At 38.9% G+C, this 16040-nt stretch overlaps 1 protein-coding gene across 3 annotated transcripts in view; it reads right to left on the bottom strand.

Moving 5' to 3' along the window:
* The window catches only part of EPHA3 (EPH receptor A3), a 228443-nt gene that overhangs the window by 199978 nt on the left and 12425 nt on the right, over positions 1–16040 (bottom strand). For all 3 annotated transcript variants that reach the window (XM_062003347.1, XM_062003338.1, XM_062003357.1), the window contains exon 2: positions 11028–11092. In XM_062003347.1, coding sequence (XP_061859331.1) covers positions 11028–11092 — 65 coding nt within the window. The remainder of the gene's footprint in view (positions 1–11027; positions 11093–16040) is intronic.

Consider the following 16040-nt stretch of genomic DNA (forward strand, 5'->3'; position numbering starts at 1 on the left):
AAATATTTACACGGAGATTCATAAGGCAGAGTTTTGCACAGATGAAGGGCACCAACATCATCAAGTCAAACTGCAAAATTATGGAAGGAGTCAAGAGTCACAGGGAAGCTAGGAGTTAACTCACCCTCTCTCCCTCCTGCAGGAGCCAAAGTGTCATGTCTTTCCTCTGGAACATGAAGGTTACTCCCTACTGTCACACAGGAAAGAAACTCCAAGTCTTACACATGGAAGGCAGCAGGAGTAGCTCCACAAGCAGTTTCAATTCAGGTTGCTCTCTGCAGATTTCAATCTTGATTCCTCATTCACCTTCACACTTGAAGCTTCTCTCTGCATAGACTTTGACTGTTTATTGTTATTCTACTCATCTTCACTTCAGCTGCCATTACTTCCTTAGCCCACTTTTTTTGTGCCCAACTCACTCTCGGAAAACAAATTTGTCTTTAAAAAAAATATTAAGAAAACACTGAAATCCAAAAAGCACTCTCCTACTACTGAATCTTAAACAAAATTTTCCCTTTTGGCAGAAAATACAAGTTTAAACTTTTTTGCTGTCATGGGAAAAATCTCTTAAGATTGAAAAAGGTCTTGAAAACACTCAGATGTTAGACAAACATGTCTCCCATCATAAGAGGTTTGGGATAATAACCTATTATAGGACTGGACTTCCCATTTTCAGGAGCTGTGGAGAAGTATGCCATGCTATATTATCTCTTCCTTCCAAGAAATCTCAGCTCCTCCAGACCCATTTAGCTTCTACTTTTCAAACCCCTTGGTGATAAAAAGAATGCAAAATAAAATATTACATTGTTTGTGTACTGTTTCTAGATTGGAACAGTTCATTAGTTACACTGATAAGGAATCTACATTCTTACTTAACTCATTATTGGATTTCTTTCTGCCATCTCAGTACAGGTTTAAAATGCATATGTTCATCTCGCCCAGGTAAGAAAAGCATAGCATAGTACTTAATAAGATTGCTCAATATTAAGACAGAGAACAAAAGCACATGATATGAGGAAGCAGTGTTCAGTCTTGTAAAAAGAAAAAGGAGTGATCTCATTACAGACTGCAACAACTTGAAAGGAACTTAACACAGTCAAATTCTCCTCAGTAGTGGCAGGTGGTGTAAGAAGAGAAAACAGTCACAGTGTCTTGAGTGATCCAGATTAGGTATCAGGCAGAATTCGGTCTCCTGGAATCCTAAGGAGCACTGCAACAGGCTCTCTGAAGGGGCTGTGGCAGCTCCATCCTCAGAGGCTTCCTGGACTTTGCTATGCAAAGCTGTATCTGTTGACCTGACACAATGTTAGCAGTAGTCCTGCAGCGCCCAAGAGATTGGATGAACCAGGTGGCCTCCTGGCAACGCTTCTAAACAATATTTTATTATTCCTCTGATAATCTGCACCTCTGAAACTGAGATACATTTCAGTATCAAAAAAAGATTCCAAGTGAAAAGTAGATTCTGATTTATACTGTTCTAAAGCCTAAGCCCTAATCAACACTAACATTGTCAAACTCTCATAATTTTGCAGCTATATCAGAACTTTAAACAAGTTAATTCACCACTTTATTTTTTGGTCAATATTAATGAAGGCTAAACAGGAATTAAGTATTGGTGGTCAAAATCTACCTGCAATATTTTACGATAAACAATTGCTAAAGTATACTAATTCCTACCGTTTCCTAGCTTTTCTACACAGAAAGTGCTGTATGTGAATGTTGACATTCAGTTTAGAAACCAAGCTTCAGTTAACTGTAAACAGAAACTGTCCTGTAGACTTAGAAGATTCACTTTAGGTTTATCTTTTGTTTAAAAACAAGAACATAAGAACAATTCAATTTTTCTCCCTGGAGTCTAACTAAAATCAGTTGTCAGGCCCTTGAAGAAGGATGGTGTTGACTGCCCCTACTTGTCTTACGCAACTGCACAAAAACCACAGCACTGTTCCATAGGTACATGTGCTAATAGACAACCCACAATCATTCTGCGTGTCTTAATTACCCTTTGGGGCCTCTAAAAATCCAGCAGCTGGAAACTAAGTTCTAGTCTGAGAGACATTGAGGAATAGCACTTAGGCAGGGAAAACTAACACGCAGATGCAAGGACTGAATGTCATAGAGTACAACTCACAGATTTCATCACCATATTATGTATAAGATAGTATCTATACACAATGCAAAGAGCCCTTAACCCCAGCATATCCTTCATAGGGCCACTCAACCACTGATTAAAAGCAGAACATGGATTTCACCATTAACAGCTTCCACTCCAAACCAAATCAAGTACGCAAAGAACTGAAACACCGTTGAGCTGCCATATTCCCCAGCTGGACGACACCATAGTAGCTGCCTAAAAAAAGTGGCAATGCTAACCTCGCGGGGGCCAAAATGCTGGCCATTAGCCCAATGGCCCTCGCCCCGCCCGAGGGACCGAGCGGCGCGGGCGGTCGCTGTGCGGCGGCCGGCCGCGCTTAAGGAACAGCGCCACCTGCCGAGGCGTGCGCACCGCTCCCGGCACCGGGACGCGCGTCGGGGAAAGGAGAAAGGAAGGAGCAGGGAGGCTCCCCGTAGGCGCTGGGCCCGGTGCACCCGGAGCGCGTCGCCACGGCCGCGCTGCGCTGCCGGAGCCCGCTTCTCTTCTTCGGTAATACTACTGGTAATGAAGTGCAAAGCGTTATCTGAAACACTGTCCTAGCCTCCTCTTGGAGTTTTTAACCAACCCTCCCTCCCCAAGGCAACGAGCGCAGCGGAATCCCACATCCGCCTCAAGGGCTCGGCCACGGTTGCCCGGCCGGGCTGTACGCGGAGCGGTTCAACGGGTCCGACGGCTCGCCATACACCTTCTCACACGCACCTTCTGGGCGGAAAACGCAACGGCAGACCGAACATCCGCGGCGCTGCTACTCGCTCGCCGCCCTCAGCCCCGCCCGAGGAAACACCCCGCATCTTTCACGGCGGCCCCACGGCTGGCAAAAAGAAGGGTCCTGAACGCCGCCGGGGTGCCACTGAGCGGTCAGCGCTGCGCGGCACCGCAGTCTGAGCGGTAGCGGCCCGTAGGCACTCGGAGGGAGGGAGGGAGGGAGCTCCTGCCGTCGCCCAGGTGTTCCCCGTCCCTCCCCGCTCCTGCTCACCTGCCGTCCAGCCGCAGAGCCATGTCGGGCGTCGGCCGCAGCCCCGCCGCCGGCGCAGGTTATGGAAGGAAGGGAAAAGAAAGCCCTGGCCGTACCGCCGGCCACTGGGCCGGGGACCCGCGCACCTCCGGGACAGCGCTCGCCTCGGGCAGGGCAGGCAGCTCGCCACGCTGCTTCTCCTCACATTGGTGAAAGGCTAACTGGAGGGCTTGGGAAGTCACTCTGGAGAACTGAAAGCGTGCGAAATTAGGAAATTAATTAGCAGAATCCTCTGCCTGTTTTCACAAACAACTCTTGAGAGACCGGGGCGGGGGGAGCCGAGAATTCATCAGCATTTGGGTCTCCCGCCCAAAAACTATTTAATTCTTAGTCTTGCTACTTCAGCCTAAGAACTAGAAAGCCACTTACATGCCTGCTTTCCAATACCTTTTGAAAGAACAATTTCAAAACGTAGAAAATACTGTTCTACACAATCATTTCACGCTACTTTCAGAAACTGGGGGGCAGGGAGAGATGTGTGGAAGAGTATATATATCTCCAGAATGAATTACGTACCAAAACTACTTATATCATAACAAATAATCCAAAACCACAGCAAAGCTATCGGGTGAAAACTTTTATAGGCATTTTTAACTGGAGACTGTAGATGCTTTTCTTGTGGTCTTCATGTTATAAAAACAGTCTCAAAATCGACTGCAGTGTGCCTCTGTGATAAATAATGTTGCATTTTGTGCCAGTTACTGCACTTACTTTGTCCTTTTCTGGTTTATACAAATAAATTCAGCACAAAATAAAATGAATAAAATTTTTAAGTAAGTGTTTCTTTACAAAGAGAAAAATATCTCATGGCAATCAGGCCATTTGAGAGAATGTCTCACAAATGGCCTGCGTTTATGCTGACAGAAATAAAATTCTGCCCATGAGGAGAATGATGTCTTTTCTAAGCTTTGAAACTTAAAAAGAAAATTGGAAGCTGAAGTATCTGCAGTTTCAACTATAAATAAGATCTTTATTTAACTCTTGGAATAAAGGCCAAAACTTACTCACTTTTCTTTTTTTTTTTTTTATTTGAAACCACAGAAAACCGATACCTAAACGTTCAGCAACCTATTGCCAGTAACTAAAATGACTGATGATGCTAGCGAAATATGAGGGGGGAGTCCTGTATTTTTCATTATTAAAAATGGTACTAGGACATTGCACTTACTGTCTTTTTTTTTTAAATATAAAAAAAATCTAAATGCATAATTTGAAGTAACAGAGTAAAATGCGAGTTCAAAAGAAAGCTGGGGGAAGCTTTCTCTTTCCATTAATCATAGAATGAAAATTAGCACATTTTTTACTTTGTCAAGTTAAAAGCTGTACCAAAACACAGTACTATTATGATCATACTGAATTTTTCAAATGAATGCAATACAGACTACAATTATTAAAAAAACCTATATGTAAAGAATGCATAACAAGAAACACGTATCAATATAATTCTCAAGTGATGTGTGATGTCATTTTTTCTTTAAAAAAACCCAATTTCTCCCATTTGTTTGGTCAACTCCACCTAATTTTTCTGATTTAAACTTTCATTTTAAATGCATGCGTAACGCAGGCAGCTTAACATAGTGCTCAAACGAAACACAAATCAAAGACAGCCTAAGTACACCAAAAGTCCATTCTACCCCTGACTACTCACATACTACTTCTGAACACATCAATAAAACTTCCATATTACATTCAAAAAGCAGTACTAAACAATGCTATCAGCAGTTTAATAGTATTCATATAAATAAAACAATCACCTGGCATATCTCATAGCTTTATATTGCTAGAAGTAACACCTACCAGAAAGGGGAAAACAGTACAAATAATTTTTTTTCCATGTTCAGCTTTCACGTAAAAGCACCCACAGACTGCAGACACCACCACTGCATTCTGATTCAAGGCTCTGAGTGTGAATGAAGAGGTTTTAGCTCAAAAGAGGCAGATTTTTAAATGTCCTTTTGCAAAGAAAAATAATTCACTTTACAGTAAGAAAAATATTCATTTTTTTAAATTCTAGTAGGAAGAAAAAAAAAGTCTAAAAATGAGAAAAAAGATATGCTTGACTACAGAAAATTTGAGCTGAAGGGAAGAACTTATGGAAGTTATAGCAAAAGTGCACTTAACATCGTCTTTTCCATTACTTTTAAAAAAGGAGAATAAAATGAAGCAAATACTTTCAGTGCACTGCAAAAGCAAAAATCTTAGTGAAGGGGGAAAAAAAGAGAGTATATTAACAAAAAAATTACTTTCTCAATCAGACATTCAGTGTAAGACAAAACAAAATCTAGGATTAACAAAAACAGAATCCCAAGTGGTTCATTTGACTTTCAAATGCCAAAATAGTATGCTTGCATTTCAGACCTGATATACAAGTCATGAAAGGCAACTTGACAGTAGGAAATATATGAAGTTGTAAGGAGACCAGAGCTTACGATAAACATAGATAAATCTTGGTTTTAACAGAATGCATTGTTTTAAGAAATAGTAAGGAAATGCCACTGCTAATGAATAGGGAAAAGAACGTGTATACTATCATAACATATCTGTTTTCATTTTGAAAAAAGTACTTATTATTTTACAAAGATATCTTTCTGTTTCAATCTTTTGTCTCGTATCATTTTTTCTATATACTTTGTTTTACTTTGAAATTCATTTTCACAACCACCTCGTGATTTTGGTGATTCTCGCCACTTCAAATATAGTATTGCTTAGAAGCAGACAAGAGAAGTTTGGTGTCTCAGACAAAAAAAAAAATACAGAACCAATGTCAATCAGTATCAAAAGAAAACTAAAATTATGTTGTATTTGTTGGCCAGTTTCATTTTTTTTGATGCCTCAGCTGTCTTAAGATTCTGCAGTGGTATGAAGAGACATGTAGGGAAGAGAAGCTTTCTTTTGCCCAACTGAGGTGAAGACTAAAGAATGACACCAGGAAACCCACTAGCATTAAAGATCTACTGAAAAAAACCCCAAACAAACAAGAAAACAAATAACCTTTAATCACAGGACAGCTGCAGGAGAACAAAACTCTTTATTTCCATCACTCATGGAAAATACTTATAATCTTGAAAACATCTTCCATACAGAGAAACTTTCTGTTCACAGTGGTCTCAATAACTGATTCTTGAATGCAACCTGATCACAGGCAAAATATAAATCTGCACAAGTTCTCTTCTACTTTTATCTAGTCACAAGGGATATCCAAATACTTAGACTGTTCTGCAGTCACTGTGTCCACGAGTACTGCATTGATCTCTCGCACCCACCATAAGAATGACAAGGAGCTGTTGGAGTGAGTCCAGAGGAGTGTCACAAAGGTGACCAGAAAGCTGGAGCACTTCTACAAAGACAGGCTGAGAGTTGAGGTTGTTCAGCCTGGAGAAGGCTCTACTAGGAAGACCTTATAGTAGCCTTTGAGTATCCAAAGGGGAGCCTGCCCATAAGAATGCTGGAGATGGACATTTTACAAGGGCATGTAGTGATAGGACAAAGGGTAATGGCTTTAAACTGAATAAAAAGGATACATTTAGATAAGATATTGGGAACAAGTTCTTCACAGTGAGAGTGGTGAAGCACAGGAACAGACTGCTCAGAGAGGTTGTAGATTTCCCACCCCTGGAAGTGTTCAAGGCCAGGTTGAATGGAGCTCTGAGCAACCTGGTCTAGTGGAATGTGTCCCTGCCCATGGCAAGATGCTTGAACTAAATGAGCTATGAGATTCATTCCAAATCAAACCATTATACATTCCTAGCATGACACAAAATATTACAGAAGTAAGGAGTGTTATCCTTCTCTCTAATACTTACTAACCAGTTTCCATTACTGAGATTGTAAGTTTGCTTTGTTCAAACGATCATGAGAGTGATCACTAAAAGCAGTTATTCACACCAGATTTTCAAAGCCCTTCATTGTACCTTCAGCAGCTCAAGTACATGCCCAAAAGTTTAAGGTACTGAGCACAGACAGCTCTCAAAGAAGTTAGGTGCTTCTGAAGAAACTCGAGGATCTAGAAAGCTGTCACAATCCAAGACAGTATCATTATTGCCAAAAAAGTCTTTTAAAATTTTGCTCACAATGTACTAACTTTGGTCACATACAGGACATGTTACATATGGGGGTTTTGTTTGTTGTTTTTATATGATTTGACTTATTTTTTACTATTATCTATTACATGACAGTAATAAGTGCCAAAGCATTCTTTTATCTAGCTACCAGCAAAACTAGATAAGCAGGATTTCTCTTTCACTTTTTTACCAACTACATAAAACTGACCCAAAATTTCAAGTCCATAAATAGGAGTAATAAATACGTAAACATGAAGTCACAAGTTGAGTGACTGTAGACCAATATACTGTGACTATGTCACTATTTTTTTTATTTTCCAAGCTTCTCAAAGAACATGGAGCTTGAGTCAAATTAGATACTTTTCTTACTAAAAAAAAAAAATGATGCTGAAACCAGTACAACTGCTGGCATGAATATGCAGAGCAGGAATTTGACTGTACTCATTTTGTCCTGTATGAATTATCCATCACATTTCTATTGTATATTATTAAAGTGACTTGCTTTTTTATCCTCCCAACCCCCACATCTGTGCTGCTGTAATTTACGTGAATTGCAGTTAATGATCACTTTCGTTATGCTTAATCAGCATATCAATAATATACTCTGCACAGACTAAGTAGCTCTTCTTTCTTTCCCCTTTAATGAAACCTATAGAAATGGAACTGGTATTTGATTGGCATTACAAAAAGGTTGCCTAGGCAGGTGCTGGAGATGGTAGTACACTATATAGGCCTGTGGCTGCTGCCAGTCATGCTCAAGCATCAGCAAAGCCCACTATTATATGTTTTAATTTCATTGCCTAGAAGGGCTGATGCTTTGTACTTAAGGGATCATAACGAGCTTGACCAGACCAGTGTTACTGATGCCAAGACTGTGGCTGTGTGGGATGGTTCAAAGAGAGACCACATTCTTACAGAGTGATATTATTAACCATGGTCTAAAACACTGCCATTAGAGCTTTCTTATGCAAGACACAGAAATCTTCGAATAAAAATGAGTTATAAATCTTAACATGAATATTCAGGAATTTCTGGAAAGCTCTTATTAGATATGCCCAAGTCAAGGCAGACTTAAAAGAATAAAAGAACCATTGAATGCTGAAGATGACCAACAATGAATTTGGGTCGTTTTGCCGGAAATCAATCAATATCATGTATCAGTAAGATAAAATTATTAACCTAGTAAGAGGCTTATTAAACACTTTGATTAAATTATTTTTAAAAATTCTGCAAGTCAGTGACCTCAGTATACTGACATTTACGACTTTGCATAAGAATATTGCTGCATGCTGAAGAAGAATTGGCACAACACCAATACTCTCATTTGTGAATCACAGCCTCAAGTGTAGCTCTATTAGCTTTACCTTGTAAATCACCACTATGCTATTAGCAGTCTTTCAATATGATGTGACATCTTTATTATAATGTTTTTCCACTGAAGTTTAAGTTCATATTTTAGTTAGCTCAGAGACAGATGTGGCCATATTTAACAGGTTTAATTAATTGACTATAAATAAAGGGCTGTAAAAAGAAGACATCTCTTTCACACGATGTTCGAGTTGTCATCATTTTACAGCAAAAAAGATAGGATAAATGTTACTATTTCTACACTTTACATTCATGTTTCAGTAGGTAAGATTAAATTTCACAGTATTTTGAAGGTTACGGCCTTGAGTCTCAATTCTCTTACAAAAACACTCACAGTACATGAGTTACATCAATTTACTACCATGAGATTTTTAACTACAAATTTCACTAACTTGTAAGAACATCAGCACAATTTCATTACTTAGACTTTGATATCCATGGATATTACAGTAAATAGGAGCATGCACAGACACACTCCAACAAGTTGTGCTGGATTTACCTGACAAAAACTTGTAGAATCTAATAAAATTGCTCTGAGAGACCTAGGGGCCCCTTGTTGGTGGGGTGAATGTAGCACATCTGTTTTTCTTATAGCCCTCAAGATACCCTGTATCATCCCTACCAACTGCTTTAGGCATCCAAGGCAAGACAGGCACAGCTGCAGGGAGCAGAGCAGCAGATCTGCACAGCTGCAAGGAGATGAACAGAGCAGAAGGGTGAAGCAGAGGAGAGTAGAGCAGCTGGGAGAGAAAAAAAAATGCTTTACAAAAAAAAAAAAAAAGGAAAAAAAAAAAGCAAGAGTGAAGACAAAAGACCTGATGAGCTAGAAATTGCTGGAGAGTTCTCTCTTGGACATGATGTTTAAAGAGGTTTTTCATTGGGAAGACTCAGCAGGAACAGCCACTAGAAAGAAACATGAACCCTCTTCCTACTTCTTCCCCATGAGAATGTGAGGATTTGTTCAGAGATACAGAGAAAGATCCATGTATAAACTTAAAAAATAAAGCAAGGCTTAATCCTTAAATACTGCTAAACACCTGCCATTAAATAATAGCAAGAAGGTATTACTTAAATATTAACAACTGAATCTCATATGGCAGAGATGTGAAAAGTACTGTTACTACTCATCTCTATAAAAAATTATAAAGGTGAGGTAACAGCCTGCCCAGAGCTACAGAAGAATCAAAAAGGGAACAGTCATGATCTTACAGCATCGAGAACTCGAAGTGCAGTTGGCTTGGTAAAAGGCCAATGCCTGGACATTTAGCTAGCAACTCTTGGCCCTTATCAAGACTAGAGACAACAATTCCCAAGGACTTAGAATTTGTAGTATTCTCTGGCAGAGATTTACTCATCAAGGAGAGGATATAGGCAGATAGAGACGCATGAAAAGTTCTATGGAGTTATCATCCTAAAGGTAGAAAAACACTGCCATCGAAGAAACAAAACAGCTTAAGGGTAGGCACAAGTGACAGGACAGCAAGAGAAGGAGCCACGGGTCTCCGAGTGGCGTTTTTTTCAGCAAAGGTTTGACGGCACAGCCTTCCCCAAGGGCAAGGGATGCTCACGGCACCAGGGCTTCAGCCTGCCAAATGTTTTTTTCTCTTCTGTTGTTCAGGGGACAAAATGCAGTAATGCAAGAGCTCCTTGCATGTCCATGCTATGCAATGTAGAAAGAGAGTAATGGGTTGTTCCTACACAGAGACACAAATGCAGATTCCACAGAGGCAACCAGTTGGGGTGTGATCAGCACCCTTGGACAACTATGCACTGATAACTAAAATTTTAAAGAGATACTGGTGGCAAATGCTATAGAAAAATGATGGACTTAAGTTTGAAAGCACAGATGCTCTTAAGACTGTACTACTTCTCCAAAAAAAAATGTAGTTTCATTATATAAACAAAAAATAAATTAAAAAACACAGCAACCTTCAAGCATGTGTAGACATTTCTTTAATAACATTTTGTCTCATAAGTAACAGTACTTGAACAGTTCAGCACAAATTATCAAATAAGTACTTACATCACCCACTTGTGTTGACACATTTTTCACTCTTCACTACTCCCAGCTGAATAAATTAGCAATACTATGTTGCACGGTATCTATTAGAAATACACATTGCGACTAAAGAAGGAAAGGTACCTAAAGAAGACTATTGTTTTGATTTTGTTTGATGCAACCCTTGCTTTCATTTTCTCCAGTAAGAGTGAGCTCTTCCTTGGAATTACATGCAGTGGGATGTATGTTCTAAAGGGAAGGCACCACAACTATGGAAGTTACATACCATCAGCTTAGAGCAGACTATTTTTGAAGCTCTGAAGAACCAGTACAGAACTATTGCACAGTGTCCTCTGAAGAGGAAACAATGGTTAAATAGCACACTGGTGTGTAGCAGCACTTTTCCATTTCACAGTCTAGTGAACTCACCCCGTGTGATGGGTAGGAGATCCAGCCCAGCTCCCCTTGAATTGTTTTTGAATCCAGCAGATTAACTACAAAAGAAGACAAAAGAAAGAGGAATGAGTTTCATTTGCCTCTGTCCAGTTAACCTCGGTTACCAGTACTGAAAGATGTGTTTATTTGGGAACCTTGTGACCAGTTGATTTGTTCAGGTGGCCTGGCAGTTAGCTACAAAGAAGAGACAGACAAATGAAAAGGATCATCTTGTTTATCTTAAAACATGGTATGAACAGCAGAGATGGGAACTTTTCAAAACAGAAAAAGTGACAAAAAACAAACAATGGATTGCTGGCCAAATTAATTACAGCAGGGGGTGGGAACAGATCGCTTCTATCAGCTGCACAAACTGCATCGTTTTCCCTTTGGACGCCTGAAATTTGGGTCAATGCATCTAACTACATAGGTGAGATCTGACTATTTTAATCATTATTTGATTAAAGGCCTGTATTTGGCATATATAATTTTCTCAGAATACAGGACTAAATTATGAATGCTGATTAAAGTCCTTCCTGCAGCTTTTTCTTCCTTCCGATCTAATTTGTTCTCAAATTGTCTTGCAGTAGTGAAGTGTTTTCTAAATGTCATGTGTAACACATTAGATACAAAAGTAATTATTTACAATGTTACAAGCTCAGACAAACCTACTTTGAGAGAGCGCCATCAATTCACTGTTAATCTTACTGTTATCTTGGGTTTTTTTAGACACATCCAGCAATTTTCAGAGTAAGAAAGATTTTATTTGTAAGCAGCCTGATAGACATTTTCAAGTCAATCAAATCACAGTGGTTTTATACCAATTTTAAAACATGGCAGTTATTTAAAAGAAATGAAATACAAATTACAGTATCTTCTCATTTGGTATTTACAAGTATAAAAATAAATTTGGTTCCTAATCCTGGCCCTACAGTCTCCAACTGCTTAATCATACAGCCTCCTACCTAACCATTATTAACATTATTATTTTTAATTAACATAAAGCAGAATAGGTGAATTGATAAAAGATATCATATGAAAAAACCCTGGCCTTGCTATAAATACAAATCAATGAAGCATTAGTACACAACATGGCAATGCCGTTTGCAACTGCACCAATCTGTGCACCTTCAATATTTATTATCTGCAATTTGGCCTCACTTTCTTTGTGTCATCACCTCCATTTTTCTTCCTTCAATATGGAAATCATTGACAATGAGAAAGAAATAAACCCCATCATATGAAGGGGAATTTTAGCACTTGAGAATGATGGATCTATTAGAGGTGGCTACTATAGCAGTCAGCAGCTTCAGCTTCTATTTGTAAGCTTTGAAGGGTTGTCACTGCTCCCAGAACCAGATGGTCTGGGTATTGGTGCTCAGAGACAATAAAATGAGGACCAGGAAAGAAAAAAAGAAAAAGAGGGAAACTGTCTATCAGTCTCCTAAGTTAAGCTATTTGTATTATTTCATCATTATTCTTTTAATTGCTCTGTAATTTTGGACATCACTTAGAGAGCTATGAAGGTATTATTTCTCATATTGGGATGTACAAGAGGAGGCATAGTATGGAAAAACACGTGTACAGTATTAGAAATGAGACCATGTTATAAACAACCATACATATACACTTTTGTCTGCATCTGTGTGCACACATCTCTGTTGTATATGTGTATATATGCAGTCTTATGCTACCATGAATTAGCTGCTCTGCCATCTATGTGAGGAAAAATGTTTCCCCCTGTTGTTTCCTCCTGCTTCCTTTAAAAGAAAACAACAGTATTTTGATTTTTTTATCTATATCAATTAAAAGAAATCTTTACTAAACTTATAGAAAGAACATATTCCAGTACTATATTTTTCTTCTGAATTTATCACTAATTAAATTCTTAATCATTTACACAGAGAAAAATCAGTCAGTCCTTTATTGAATGCATACGGCCCTAAGCAGACTATCCTGAAGCAAGGTTTGCATCTGTAAAAAGGAATACTGATAAAAATTCAAAAGGAAAAAAATACACTTCTTGCTTTTGTGACTACAATTCCCACAGATTATGGATCTCCTGGGGTAAGGCATGTATGGTTGTTGTTCATCTGCAATACATAGTGGTGAAGGAAGTATGACTTCTGAGGTAGATTACTTGGCAAAAAGTTGCTAAGGCAAATCACTCAGGGGTAAACTTAAGTAATACATTTATTCTTTAAGAATGAGCTTCTTGAAAACATGATTGCAGCCATTCAAATTTATGAATTCAGTCCAAATTAATCAGTCTCATCTGGAAAACATAAATAGGCCATAGACTCACAACCTTGTGGTAGTTTCCCTCTCCAGACTTGCCAAGTGACCTAGCAGTTACAGCACGCCCTTGAGGTGCTGATCATCATGCTCAGCATCAATGTCCATATGTCTCTATGCCACCTCCATTAACAGTCTGTTACTACTGCATGCCTACCTTTCAGAGCAGGTTTAACAGGTTACTAGCTACTTCTGCAGAAAGCAGTCACAGAAATTATGATAGGGCCATGGGGGCCAAATAAATATCCATGGTAAGCCATGTGTGCCCCATGACAGGTGGATAACCCATCCATGGGGCAACTTGTGTTGCAATACAATGGGATCAAATCTGTGGCAATAAGAACAATTTTTTCAGCCTCTTCTCCTCCTCTCCTTTAAACTGACATTGCTAAGCAAACTACTTTTCCATGTGTATGTTTCACTACATTTTAGAAATCTGCTGTGTTCCAGGCCTGCAACTTTACTAATAAGTAACTTTGTGCTAAACATATTTACATGCTTTCATACTACACAAACTTCAACTTCCTCCATTTTCATTTGTGCAAGAAGGAACAAAGCTTGTCAAGTCAAGTAACTATCTAGCAGAATAAGATCAGAAAATCTTAAGTTTCTTCACCTATCTAGATATACATGGTCTCCAGTTATTACAAAGATTTTTTTTGGGATGGCAACTGAGGCAAGAGAGGGAATATAAAAAAATAAAAGATATGAGGAAGTGAAAAAATACCCAGAGAAAACATAATTATACTGACCTCCTATATAATTGTCACTTTGTGTGGATGTCTTTTTCCTTTGTCTAGTTAGAATTTTATTACAGGGAAGCAGAAATACAAAGCAGACTACCCAAGTGCTGAAATTGTTTACAATCCAACTGAAATTCATACACACAAGACTTATTCCTTATTAAAAAAAATTGGAAAAAAATACTTTTCACCAAAAGTGTATTGATCTTTATTAGTATCTACAATGCAAAATACATTTCCTTTCAAGTAGTCACCTGAAAAAGACACCTCCCTCTCCCTGAGAAAAGCTTCTGTGACATTCATTTTTTCTGTGACTTCAAGAGTTATATGTCTGTAGTGTAACAAAAGGCAATGCTTGGTTCACAAAACTCACCAGACCAATTCATGAAGTCAGATCATCGTCAGCAAGCATACATCAGGATGACTCACATTCTTCCACATACATTTAAAGTTAAATGAAAGCCAATGTTTAAATGTACTACAAATGTCTATAGCCACGTATTTGCCAGATGAAAGGAGGTAACTGGAGAGAAGAGACTTCTAACCTCTCTGGTGTCACTGTCCTGTGCAAGGTGTGTACCTCTAGCCATACGTGCATGAAATGAATTGTAGGACTAAAGAAAAGACAAAAATAAAATTAAAAAAAAACAGGTCAAGCTAATTCATGTGGCAATACTTTTTCTTTTATTGCTGATTTAACGGCCAAGTCTTGCAGAGCAACTGGCACAATAAACAGCATGGCTGTGCAAGCAATCATAACTGTTGGTCAGATATAGTCCTAACTTTAGAAGCTGATTACTCACAACTCTCATGTTCTTAAATGGGGTACTGGGGAACAGAATAAGAGGGTTACTATATTATGTCTCCAAAATAAAGCTAATAACTCTTTGTCATTCCTATTACTGCTTTCCAGAAGAGAGTGAAGAGGCAGTTTTACAAGTCAGACCACGTTACAGAGAATCAGGATCTCCAGGCTCTTTCTGAAGCTTATGCCTTTCTCACAAAACTCGTTTGCTTTCCCTGTATCTTCTCCTGTAAAACTTTATCATTCAGCTACCTCTTACAGAAATCTGAGGTTGAACAGCCAGTTACTAAGGGTAACTCTTAAACTAGAGGTACAGCTTTGTTGCTATTGACAATTCCTTCTTTTTTACAGAATGCCTTGAAAACGATCACTGGTAATGCTAAGGAGACACAAAGGAGTTCTTATAAAACAACTTTAAATCAAGTGCTGTCTAAATCTCAGTGTCCTGCATTGGTTCCCATCACGTAATGAACACAATTTTAAACTAAGTATTAAGTACAAAAGATAAAGAATCAGTATTAAAATACCACAAGTAGAGCAACTATCATTTCTGGCTCTGAAAAATCAGTGACTCGGTTCTTCTGAACAACAGCCTTTCTCGCCATACTGTACACCATAGCTATTTCTGCTAAGTGGCAGCACACCAGCAAAACACTGATTAAGAACAAGCTCTCTTTTTAGAAGCTCTCTCCTGACTGACTCTTCTGGTCTTCTCTGTTCATAACTGCAAGAGAAAGCATTATTAGGTCCCTCAATATGCATTTCCTCCCAGGGAGGAAAAAAGAATCTCTTTCTGGCAACTGTAGTAGGGATGAGGATACAAAATGCCAAACTTGCACGCTCTCCTTTTCATGGCATCAGGAAGAAGATGGCTGAAGGCTCAGGTGGAATTTGACACGCTGGCCTGCTCACACTACCAGAAACTGCTTCCGGTTTGAGTCCGATGGTAGAGGACCAGCCACAAGGCTGCTAACAGCAATTTTAACCAGGAGCAATGTCAGTAAAAGAAAGAGAACTATAAAACTAACAAAATACCTTAATACAGTCTGAAAGCAGTCACATTTCCAGAAAAAATGTTTCAGAAACAACTGCTACAATGAACTAAACACAATAGATCTCTCTCAATTAAAAAAATAAACAAACAAATGTGCCAGGTAAAACCAC

This window comes from Colius striatus, chromosome 1 (genome assembly GCF_028858725.1).
Source record: "Colius striatus isolate bColStr4 chromosome 1, bColStr4.1.hap1, whole genome shotgun sequence".
Lineage (NCBI taxonomy): Eukaryota > Metazoa > Chordata > Aves > Coliiformes > Coliidae > Colius > Colius striatus.